This window comes from Martes martes (assembly GCF_963455335.1).
Source record: "Martes martes genome assembly, chromosome: 7".
In the NCBI taxonomy this organism is placed as follows: Eukaryota; Metazoa; Chordata; class Mammalia; order Carnivora; family Mustelidae; genus Martes; species Martes martes.
The window spans coordinates 36,690,863-36,703,574 of record NC_137894.1 but is presented as its reverse complement, the minus strand read 5'-3'; the positions used below and the strand labels follow the sequence as shown (position 1 = coordinate 36,703,574).

At 33.6% G+C, this 12,712-nt stretch overlaps 1 protein-coding gene across 1 annotated transcript in view; it reads left to right on the top strand.

The window, feature by feature from the left end:
- DNAAF4 (dynein axonemal assembly factor 4) overlaps positions 1 to 12,712 on the top strand; it is a gene marked incomplete at its 3' end in the record, with an annotated part of 57,446 nt that overhangs the window by 21,133 nt on the left and 23,601 nt on the right. Inside the window, exons 5-6 of the mRNA XM_080808379.1 lie at positions 10,942 to 11,087; positions 12,379 to 12,488. Coding sequence (XP_080664505.1) covers positions 10,942 to 11,087; positions 12,379 to 12,488 — 256 coding nt within the window. The remainder of the gene's footprint in view (positions 1 to 10,941; positions 11,088 to 12,378; positions 12,489 to 12,712) is intronic.

Here is a 12,712-nt window from a genome sequence, read left to right as displayed (position 1 = left end):
ACTATTACACAAATTTAGTTGTAAGCAAATAGTGGCTCATCTGGCCTTTGATCTTGATGTGTTCAGAAATAGGTAAAAGCACATATTTCTTTATTGAAAGCTAAGAGTTTGATTTTATCTGAATTTAGAATAGTAAACTTTGTTTTGGTAATATTTAGCATCTTTAGTAATGGAATATTTTGTTGTAAAATCACTTATGTAGTAATAATAATTAACAATTATTGGATGATTTCCCTATGCCAGGCAATTATATTGGTTGTATCATGCAGTTGTCACAACAACACTTTGGGATAAGTGCTGCTATTCTTACTTTAGTGGAAATAGGTGTTCAGAAAAGATAAAAACTACCCAATATGTAAACCTGTGGGATTTGAACCCACATCTCTCTGCATCTGAAACCTATGCTCTAGGCTTTACTACTGTACTCTAGGTCTTTACTACTGTAAGCTCTCAAGATCTAGTGTGTTGGAAAGTCAATAAATGAACTTGTGAGTTAGGAAACATGATTACCCCCATTTTCCCGGTGAGGAAAGGCACAGAGAGTCCTACTAGCCCAAAGTAACACTGCTAATAAATGGCAGAGTCAGAATTTGGACATGGGTGATCAGGCTTTAGAGTAGGTGACCACCACTGTGTTATACTGCTACACAGGTAAGATAGGCAGATTAACCATGTTCATTATCTAATTCATAACATATTTTAGCTGACTGTTTGTATTAGGGAGATATTTTCACTCAGAAATGTGTTGGGGAAGAAGTACACAAAGTGTATAATCCTGGTTTGGAAAAGTATTGCCTTTTAAATGTTTGTTATTGAGCATCCCAAAGCCTTACAGTAAATTTCAAGAATGAATCGGTTTGTGCTTAACCAAAGTATTACTAATTATGAAGTAGCAAAACTTCAGAAGTTTTAATTACCAGTCCCCTAATATAAGGCACACCCCACTAATTTTGTCTCTTAATGTGAAGCTAGGCGTCTAGGCTATGGCACGATTACTTTGCAGGGCAGAGGAATTAAATGTGGTGTGGGCTTCATACTCTTCTGGACCTAGAACTTAAATATTGAGTGGTGTCATTTTGATGAAAACTGCTTAATATTTTATATTAAGGTGATTTTACAAGCAAAAAGTTTTGATAAGATTTTATGTGATTTTAAAAATCAACTTAAATGTTTGGAGTTTGGATTATTATACTCTTATTTTTTGGTACATCAACAAGTAAGACTCATAATGTATAATAAGAGTATATGTAATGTATTAGATAATCCACTTATATATACTATTATAATAATATAATAGATAAGCCACTTTTTATATACAGAATGCAAATGGTGTAGCAGGTGCTGCAGATTTCCTACTCAATATATATTCTCCCTTTCTTTTTTACTAACAGAATCATGGTTTCAGGGAAGAGACAGAAGAAATGTGTTCAGCTAAAAACTTTTCCTTTTAGAAATCTAAATACCAATTGGATATTTGAAGAAATTAAAGAATAATTACATTTTTTCCCTTGAGATGTAATAATGTAATTGTAGTTAGATTTAGAAAGCTCTTATCTCATAGAGATACCTACTGAGATATTTATGGATGAAAGTGTAGTATTTGATGTCTGAGATTCTCTTCAAAATAATATGGTATGTGAAAGTAGATAGAAATAAAGATGAAGTGATATGGGCCAGGAGTTGGTAATTGAAGGCAGGTTATCAATGCATGACAGTTAATTATTCTATTCTGTCTACTTTTATATATGTTTGAAATTTTTTATTATAAAAAAATAGGGAACCCATTGAGAAAGCACTTTATCTTGGAACACTGAAAAAATAAAATAAAATTTTTAAAAAAAGAAAAAAGAGAAAAAGCACACATTGAAAATTTTACAAAGTCATTTTAGATTAGTAAAACAAAACAAAACCAAGCAAAACTCACTTCCCCAAACTCTTGTATAACTAGTTGTAGCCAGGTGACAAATTTTGAGGAAATGCAAGAAGAAATCTGCTAAAGATTGATAGAAAAGTATTACTCCTTACTGCTTGCTTCTCCTTTTCTTTTCCTACCTAAGATGAAGGTCAGTGCAAAAAAAGTTCATTAGCTATTTTAAAACCACAACGAGGCAAGACATACCCTAAGAATGATGGAATAGGGGAGAAGAAAGAGCTTGGGACATTAATGACATTGGAAAGATGGTACCTCTGCATTGAATCACCTTTTTTCAAGCTTGTTAAGTGAGAAAATAAACCCATCCTTGGTTAAACAACTATAGTCATGTTTTCACACAGTCTAGAGAATTTTTGACTGATGGAAATGGATAACAGAATTCAAGGTTGGTTTAGCATTTGAAAATCATTCCATGTAATTAACTGTACTAACAGAGTAAAGGAAAAACCATATGACCATTTCTCTATTGCAGAAGGCATTTGATAAAACCTAACACCCATTTATGAAAGTAATTTCTCAACAAATTAGGAATAGAAAGGTACTTTCTTACTTTGGTGAATAAGAGTGTACAAAAAATGTGTAGTAAGCTTCATATTTATTGATGAATACTTTGCCTTGTCCTGTAGTTCCAGGAGTAGGCAAGTATGTCCATTTTCACTGTTTCAATTCAACATTATGCTGGAAGTTCTAACCATTACATTAAGACGAGAAGAAATGAGAGGCATAAAGGAAGAAGTAAAACTGTATTTATAGATGACATGATTGTGTATTTCCTGATAGGGATTTCCTAAGAAATCTGAAGGATAACTGCTAGAACTAATAATTGAATTTAGCAAAGTCTCATGATATAAGGCTATAAAAGTCACTTAAAATTTTATCAGCAGCAAACAACTGGAAAATTAAATTTTAAGTAATTTGTAGTAGCACTAAAAGAGAAAATACTTAGGAATAAATTTAATAAATGAAAGACCATATCACTGAAAACTATCAAAAAATTGCTGAGAGATATTTTAAAGTACTAAATAAATGTCGTGATACAACATGTTCCTGAGTTGGAAAACTCAATATTGTTAGGATGTCTGTTTTTAAATTGATCTGTTGATTCAGTGTAAATCCATTAGAAATTCTGGTAAGCTTTTTGTAGAAATTGACGAGTTGATCCTAAAATTTATATGAGAGTGTGAATGACCGAGGATAGTCAAAGAACTTTTAAAAATAAGAGCAGAGGGGCGCCTGGGTGGCTTAGTGGGTTAAAAACCTCTGCCTTCGGCTCAGGTCATGATCCCGGGGTCCTGGGATCGAGCCCCGCATCGGGCTCTCTGCTCAGCAGGGAGCCTGCTTCCCTTCCTCTCTCTCTCTCTCTGCCTACTTGTGATCTCTGTCAAATAAATAAATAAAAATCTAAAAAAAAAAAAAGAGCAGAGATGTAGGGCTCACACTGCCTCATTTGAAGACTTAGCATCAAGCTATAGTAATTAAGATAGGATGTAACTGATGAAAGGACAAGGATAAGTTCAAAATAACAGAGTACAGGGACCAGAAATTAATCTATTCAAGTATGGTTCAGTGATTTTAATGAAAGGTAACAAGGTAATTCAATGGGGAAAGGAACAGGTCGGGATATTTTTATGGAAACAAATGAAAGTAGACTCTTGCCTCACTACACAGTGAGACAGTTACATACATATGTACATAATACGTATGTAAGAAGAAAATCCAGTAAACAATTGGATGGAAGATTTGAATGGTCTTGTCGCAGTGGAAGACAAGAACAACCAATAGGCACATAAGATAATGTTCAACGTTATTTGTTAGTAGGGACATACAGATTAAAACCACAGTGAGGTACAGTCCATAGTACATATGCATTAAAATGACTAAAACTGGATGCCTGGGTGGCTCAGCCAGTTAAGCATCTGCCTTTAGCTCAGGTCATGATCTGAGGGTCCTGGGTTCAAGTCCTACATCAGGCTCCTTGCTCAACTGGGTGCCTGCTTCTCCCTCTTCTCTGCTGCTCACCCTACTTGTGCTCTTTCTCTCTCACAAATAGATGAGTAAAATCTTTTAAAAAAATAAAATGACTAAAACAGAAAACTAAAGATCATCAGCACAATTGTTGTTGAGGATATGCTGCAAGTATGCACTGATGGTAGAAATGTAAAATGGTACGACGACTTTGGAAGAGTGTTTGGCTCTTCCCTTAAAAGTTAAGTATGCACTTATCATATAACTCAGTCTTTCTTGTCTTCAGTATTTATACATGAGAGATGTATTCACCTGAAGACTTGTATTCAAATATTCATGGCAACTTCATTCATAATAGTGAATAACTGGAAATGATGCTCATCACTAGATGAGTGAATAAACAAATTCTCATAGATTCATAAAGTGAAATATTACTCTGCAATAAAAGAGACTGCCACAGTCCATAATATGAAATTCTAGAAAATACCAACCATTTTATAATGACTAAGAGTACATCAATTGTTATCTGGGGCCAGAAGTAAAAGGAAGGGACTATAGGGGACTCTTACAAGTGATAGAAACTTTCCATTTTCATTATGATTATAATTTCATGGGTACATACATCTATCAGAACTCAATGAATTAATATACTTTAAAATGAGTACAGTTTATTTTTATTTTAAGATTTATTTTAGAGAGAGAGCACAAGCACATGCATGTATGGGAGTGCTGGGGAGGGGCAGGGAGGGAGAGGAAGAAAATCTCAGGTAGACTCCCTGCTGAGTATGGAGCCCAACATGGGGCTTTATCTCATGACCCTGAGATCATGACCTGAGTGGAAACTAAGAGTTGGACATCTAACTAACTGAGGCACCCAGGCATTCCATTTTATTTCATGTACATTTTATTGTACATGAATTATTTCTTTGTAAAACTGAATAAAGTTTATTGGGAATACTTTTAGGCAGAACAGCATCAAAATGCATATAATGTCTTTAGGTTCTTATTATTCCACAGTTAATGCTTAAGGCCAGCCATAGTGAAGCCTATTTTGAAGGTCCTGGCCCTTGTACTATTGTGTATATTTATAGGAGACTGGGAAAGAGGAATCATTGAGCATCTAATTAATTAAGTATGGGGTCTTCTGTATCTTGTTAGAAATTCAGTTACTGGCTTATTCTGTTGAAGTACTTTTGACTTGCTTGCTAAGCTACTAAAAACATGGTAGATGGTAGGCCTTGTGGATTTGTCCTTTTTCAGCTTGGAAGAATTAGGTACTCCTAAAGGTAGGGGCAAATGTAAGTCTGGAAAAAAAGAAAAAGGATTGATTGAAAGTGTGTAAATAGAGTTTCACTACCAGATTTCCAGATCATGACAGAAGATTGAGGGTTTACTTTCTGCATATTTGAAGACTACAGATTCTGCTCTGAAAATTGATCGAGTGAAAGTCAGCATTGTGTAAATCTAAATACCAGTCCAAGGGATCCCTTCCAGCCCTCCTCTCCCCTTAGCTCTTGCGTATATGCATTCACAAGCCCAGTGCACCTGGGGTGCAGATGAGAGAATTCTTCCATAGAGAAGCTAATGAGTGTAGGATGAAAAAATCCTGACATTTGTAATGGCCCAGATGGTTTTCCCTGCTGAAGCTTACCGGTCAACAGATTTCAGATTCATGTACATAGAACTTCAGTCAGAATTTTTATACTTTTATAGGAGGAGATAGGCAAGATATAGAAAAAATGCAACTTGAACAACCAAGTAATAGAAGGAACAGAAGAAAACTTAATTATAACATGTCTTCAGAGAGATGAAGACATATTTTAATCATTAAACAAGAACAAGAGGCTATAGTAAGGAATATTAAGAGAATAAAACAGTTTGGAAATTTAAAATGCAATAAAAATTATAAATTTAATCAAATGGTTGGAATATGGTTTCTAAGTTTTTCAGAAAGTAGAAAAAAAGGACAAAAAAATTTAAAATAGAAAAGATAAAATGATCGGAGTATTCATCCTGGATGTTCAACATTCAATAGGGGTATAAGAAAGAGAGTGGGAGAGACAGAAGAGAGGAAATAATATTTTTAATGTTGCAAAACTTCTGAAAACTTAAATGAATTTCCACATTGAAAGAGTCTATTGAAAGAGTCTAGTCCAGCACGGCAGATTTTATGGTATTGCCAAAACACATGAAATTTCAGACACTTTATGTTTTTCTTTCTCTTTTTTAGAGAGAACAAGAGCACATGAGCCAGGGGGTGGGGCAGAGGGAGAGGGAGAATCTTAAGTAGGCTCCACACCCCTCTCAGAGCCTTATGTGAGGCTCGATCTCATAATGCTGAGATCATGACCTGAGCCAAAAATCAAGAGTTGGATGCTTAACTGACTGAGCCACCCAGGCATCCCTCAGCACACTTTTGGCAGAGATCGAGAAAGCTCCCAGAGAAGAGAAACAGATGATGCACAAAGGACTGGGAATGTCAGCATCTGTCCTCTTAACCTCAGCACTGGAATCCTGAAACATGGGTCAGTGCCTTCAAAATTCTGAGTGAAAATAATTTTCAGTGTGAAATTCTATACCCGGCTTAATAATCAAGTGTGAGGCAGAATAAGGACTTTTCAGATATGCAAAGTCTTAACAATATTTATGGCTCAGTATGCTGGGAATTGTACCTTTTTTCTTTTTTTATTCTTCAAAATAATTTAGTTCGCTATGAAATATCTGGTGTTCAAAGGTTTAGTTAAACTACCCCTAAAATGCCTGGGCATGGAGTATTTTATAGAGGTACATTAGTTTCTTTAGGTTTCCTCTGTTCTTTGTCCAACTTGTTTTCATTAATTTTGGAATATTTTAATACATGCATGTTAAGTTAAATTTTTTTTGTTATTGTTAAATGTTAATACATTCACAAGTCTTGGAATCTTGTGTTTTTGTTGTTGTTTAGTTGCAAATACTTTGTAATTCATCATCATTTTTTCCCTTGGCCCTTGAATTTGTAGGGAGTTTTTTGGTTTGTTTTTTTGTGGGTTTTTTGTTTCATTTTGTTTTGTTTTTAGTTTTGAAATATATTAAACGGGAATGACTATAGTTTTCATATTTAAAATTTCCTGTATCATTATGTTACAGGTGTGTTTCTAGATTGTAGTTTATGGTGTGTATTTGTGTTTATCCTGAGGCTTTCTTTTAATAAGCTATGGGCCACTTAGATTTATTATTATAAATAAAATGTATCCTAGTGTCTTAGGATATTCTTCTACTATCTTACTTTGTAGTTTATATTTACTAGACTTTCTTTTTGGTTCTTTCTTCTATTTTTCTGCCTTGGATTTAAAAAATGTTCTTGATTACTTCCTTTCTACTAATTTGAAAGGTATGTATTCTATTTTTGTTCTTTGAATGATTAATATTAAATTTTTTGTATCTGTTTTGGTACATAGATATAATTCTTATTATTTTAATATACATGTTAAACAAAGATTAAGGTTAATCTCTACCACTCCTGTAAATATTACAAGGAAGTTTAGTGTGTAAGGTCCAATGATACCCATCTTCTATTAAACTGTCTAAACATTTTAGTCCACTTTCTTGGAGGGAAGGGACATCAGTTGACTTCACTTTATTTTTAAATCCCAAATTTAGTCATAACTGTTAGTATGGCTTTTTTCCCACTATACAGTCATTACTATTTAGATTGATGCATATTTATGGATTTTTAATTTGTCTTTGCTTCTTTGTGTTTCACATCTGTGGGTTAAATTGCCTTCCGTTTACAAATAAATCCTTTAGTAGTTCTTTAATGAAGATTTGTAGGGTGTTAAATTCAGTTATTATCTTTATCTTGTGCTTGTTGTTGAAGGAAGGTTTGGCTGGTTGTAGAATTCCACATTGATAGTTATTTTCCATCAGTAATTTGAAGGTATTTTTCTATTGCGTTTTGCCCTCTAATGTTGCTGAGAAGTCTGCTCTTGATCTAACTATTGAAACTTTATAAGGTAATGCATCCTTTGTCTCTGGTTGCTTTAAAATTCTTCACTTTGATGTACTTTGATTTTGTTAGTCTCTGTGCAGTTTTTAATTTATTTGCTTCATAAAGTCAGAACATGGAATATACTTTTAGTCAAAGAACTTATGTCTTCAGTAAAGTTCTGGGAACTTTTAAGCTATTGTCTTCCTCTGTTCTCTGTATTTCTTGACCACATTCTATATATTATCCTCAGATCTCTTCTAGTTTGCAAATTTTCTTCAACTATGCTTAATGTACTGTTGAACTTATACTAAAGGTTTTAAATTTCAGCGGCAATATTTTTCATTTTGGAAGTTCCATCTGGTTGTTTTGTTGTTGTTGTTGTTAATTCTTTTGTCATTAGTTTCTTCATTTTTCATTATGGATTTGTCCTGTCTCTGCTCTTTAAATAAACATGTTTAAAATTATTTTATCTCTTTCAGATTGTTCTGTTTTTTCAAATTCTTTAAAAGCCATACCTCCTGTTTGTTGTGTCTGCTTACTGTCCTTCATACTGCATTGTTTTCTCATGTAATTTGTAGTTTTTGATTGTGTGTCCCTCTCCAGCAAGGTTTTTTTTTTTTTTTAAATGGGTACATATAAAAAAAATCTCAGGTGTTTTATGGTGTGTGGAAGTAAGAATTGCTCACAAGGAATACCTAGAGTTTTGATTTCTCACAAGAGATATTTTTTTCTCCTCCTGTCCAAAGCCCTAGGAAGAATAGGCTTCACTTTCCTGGACCAGTGGACAGTGATTTTATAAATGTCCTTTTCACTAAGAGAGCAGCCCTTCTAAGCTTCTAGGTTCATTTCCAGCTTCCTACCTCTGTAACTGTATCAGCATTAAATTTCCAACCTTTAGCCTTTATATATGTATTTTAGATATAGATCTAAATATCTTTCCAAACAGCTTTCTGTCAACTTTTAGATTACACCAGCTGTAAATCACTGATTAAGACTTTTTCTTTGCTTACTTTTTAAACTGAACTGTATATTTGAAACTTTATTTATTTCTATATTTTTATCAAGCATTTTATGTGTTTATTGCATTTTATCTAGAGATTGTAAAAAGTTTTAAAAACTTTATCTTGTGTTTCTAGAAACCTGTGCTAATTTATTTTTATTTTATGTTTTACTACTTATCTTATTCTACAGTAAGGGTTTGGAAGCTAGATACCCTATTTTTAATGTAACTAGTTGTTATGTTAATGTTTCTCATGAACATTTAAAAATATTTGTTTATTTTAGCAAAATTAATAAGAAAATAAAAATTTTTTAAAGATTTTATTTATTTATTTGAGAGAGAGAGAGAGATAGCATAGAGGGAGAGGGAGAGGGAGAAGCAGACTCCCCACTAAGCAGAAAGCCTAATGCAGGACTTGATCCCAGGAACCTGAGATCGTGACCGGAGCTGAAGGCAGATGCTTAACCCACTGAGCCACCCACGCACCCAAGAAAATAAATTTTTAATTCCTCATTATGGAAAATAGTGCTTATTCCCTTCATGTTCTGTATCCTAGTAATCATTAGCATAGTAATCTGAAGTTATATACTTCATTTTTACTTTTTCTGTTTTCCTTCTGTTATACTAACATTAAGAATCTTATTCACAACATTTTTTTTAGTGTGTTCTCCACTGTATAGAAAACTAATTCTTTTCATTTTTACCCTTAATTTCCTCACTCCTGGGTTCTTAGTTTCATTTTTCCATGTTCTGGAACATTGGCTTGATTAACTTATTTGGAAAAGATGGCTAAGTAATATATTTACTTAGTTCTTAGATATCTAGGAGTGTCTTTTGCCTTTATAAGTAAGCAACAGTTTACTTGGATATAAAATTCTTGGGACATTGTATTTGGTAGGTGAAAGATAGTTGTGGTAATGAGATCAAAAATTACAGATCAAATGAGACAGAAATTTAGTTCTCCATAATCCAATACTTGTTATGTAACAGTGATCCATGTAGGCTTGGTAAATGACTTCCTACAAGGCCATCCAGGCTGGCAGTGCCATCTCTGTCATCACACCATTTGACTTCCATCTCTGGATGCCAAGGTTGGCATTGTGTTTTAGCCACTGGGAAGGAGGTAAGAGGAGTCCACAGTAAGCAGATGTACCTATAAAATGATCCATTGTATACATCACTTCTATTCACATTTTGTTGCCTCAGATTTGGCATATAATCACATCTAATCTCAAGGGAGTCTGGGTTATGTAGATTCTAGCCTGACAATAGTCATATGCCTAGCTTAGAACTCAAATTCTATCTCTAAAAGGAAGAGGGAAGAATGGATAGAATACTGGAAGATAGATGTCTCAGCCACAGACATCCAGGAAATCTGCACTGAGATTTTGTTTCAGTCCTTATTTCCTCCTCCTATTTGTATGTATTCGTTTTATATCAAGGATATTACTCTTGTATTTGTGGAAAATCTGTTTTTTTTGAAGTTTCAATATTGCCTTTTAAATCTGTGTATCATATTTTTTGTACTTTTGCAATTTTTAAACTTACCCTTGCTTTTATTCATATAGTTTATATTCTAACACATAGATTGATTTCTCTTCTTATATTGGCATAACCATTATTACATCAAACTATCTTTAGCTTTTCATTATTACTTGCCTATTCTCATTAGCAATCTCTTATGGCTGAAAAATTTTTATACTGTCACAAGGAAGCTTATAGGAGATACTGCTGTAGGAGCTTAAGGGAAATAGAGGTAGTATTGGTAGTGATGGCTTTCTAAACTGGATGTAGAAATACTCAGAGTGCCCTTCCCTAGAGTGAATGTAATTTAAATCACTGTGTGTTTTAGCAAAGGGAATCCTAGAAAAGTAGCTGGGGTCATTGATTAAAGAAGAGATAACTAGTGCCACACTTTCGATGCCGGGATTTTATATTCCTTCTAGTAGAAGTTATCTTTGGTTTATTTGTGTAGGATTTTAGAGGCAGCTTTGATGTGTAATTACTTTAAGTCAGTTTGATTGTTACCTAGAAAATGAGAGGAAGATAACTCACTTGTTAATATTGCTTTTCAAGGAAGAAATTCAGAAAATATATTTTTGGAGAAGTTAAAGGAAGACAGTATTCCTGGTCCTCGCTCTGTTGGCAGTATTAAAATCAGCTTTACCCCTAGAGTATTTCCAACTGCTCTCCGAGAATCCCAAGTAGCAGAAGAAGAAGAGGTAGATATGCTTGTTGTTAGTTACAGTGATCACAAATGAAAATGCTTTATTTTTTATTTCATCTATTACTGTTACACTTGCCACATAATTTATCAAATACATCATTTGCATATTAGATTTGTAAACTTGTGTTTTGCTAAGGGATCCATATGTGTTTGGTAAGGGATTTGGATATTTTTGTTAATATATTATTACAACTAATTACTGTTATCTTCAGGTATTTCTAATGTGACGTTCTAGAATATTTCTCATTCATTTATAAGTTCCTGGCCCTGGGATTTTGAAAGTTATATCTTTAGTTATATAAGCACTAAGAACTGCTTTTTTTTTACTATAAGATATTAGTTGTTGCCTCTTACAATTGAAAAGTTGTGGAAGTAATCAAAGATCCTTAAGACATGACAATTTATAAATATTAACTATTTGGGGAGCACCTGGGTGGCTCAGTCAGTTAAGTGTCTCTCTTCGGCTCAAGTCATGATCTTGGGGGTCCAGGGATTGAGCCCTGAGTAAGGCTCTCTATTCAACAGGGAGTCTGTTTCTCTCTCTCCCTCTGTAATCTCTCCCTCTCTCGCTCTCTCTCAAATAAATAAAATCTCTAAAAAATATTAACTATTTTCTTATTATTGAATAATAAATTCTGAATTTTATTTATTTGTAAAATTATATCTAGAACTATAAAATTATAATTATTTAAGTCATTTATATTTTTTCATTATAGAAAAACAAATATAAACAAGAGAAGTAAAATAATAATCACATGAACTCCCAGAAATCTGTGTGAAATTTGGATTAGAAATTTTTATACATCTGATCTTTACCAGCTAGTAATGTTAAACTGAAAAGGCTAAAAACTGGAAGTTTAAAATCACATTACCAAATAATATATTAGTTTACTCAGGCTGCTATAAAAAAATACGTCAGACTGGGTGGCTTAAACAACAGACATTTCTCAAAGTTCTGGAGGCTGGAAAGTCCAAGATCAGGGTACAGGGAGTGTGGAACGAGAGTTGTGCTCTGGTCTTTCCCTCTTCTTAGAAGGACACTAATCTCATCATGGGGACCCCAACTTCATGGCCTTATCTAAATCAAATTACCTCCCAAAAGTCCTGCGTCTAAACACCATCACATTGGGGATTAGGGCTTTATCATATGAATTTTGGGAGACACAAACATTCAGTCCATAACAAATAGTATTTCCATCTCATGGTAGAAGCTGAGAAATCTCAAAGTAGCTGTTAATAAAATAAGACTTTTGTGTCCTTCATTAGACTTTACTCTCTGATTTCAGTGGTTACACAAACAAGCAGAGGCACGAAGAGCACTGAATACTGATATTCCTGAACTTTCTGATTTAAAAGAAGAAGAAAAGAACCCAGAATGGCTGAAGGACAAAGGAAAGTAAGTTGTTTGAACTCTGGCTATGAGATTTATAATAAATTAGGTATACATTAGTACTTACTACATCTTCAAGATATCTTCATATATGTGCCTGTGTGTGTGTGTTGTTGGGCAAAGATAATGCAAATAAATAAGTTAGGCAGGGCTTCCTTATTTAAAAAGTCAGATCATATAACAAGGCTCTTATTTATATTTGTTTTTGTATTTAAATGTCACAGAAATGG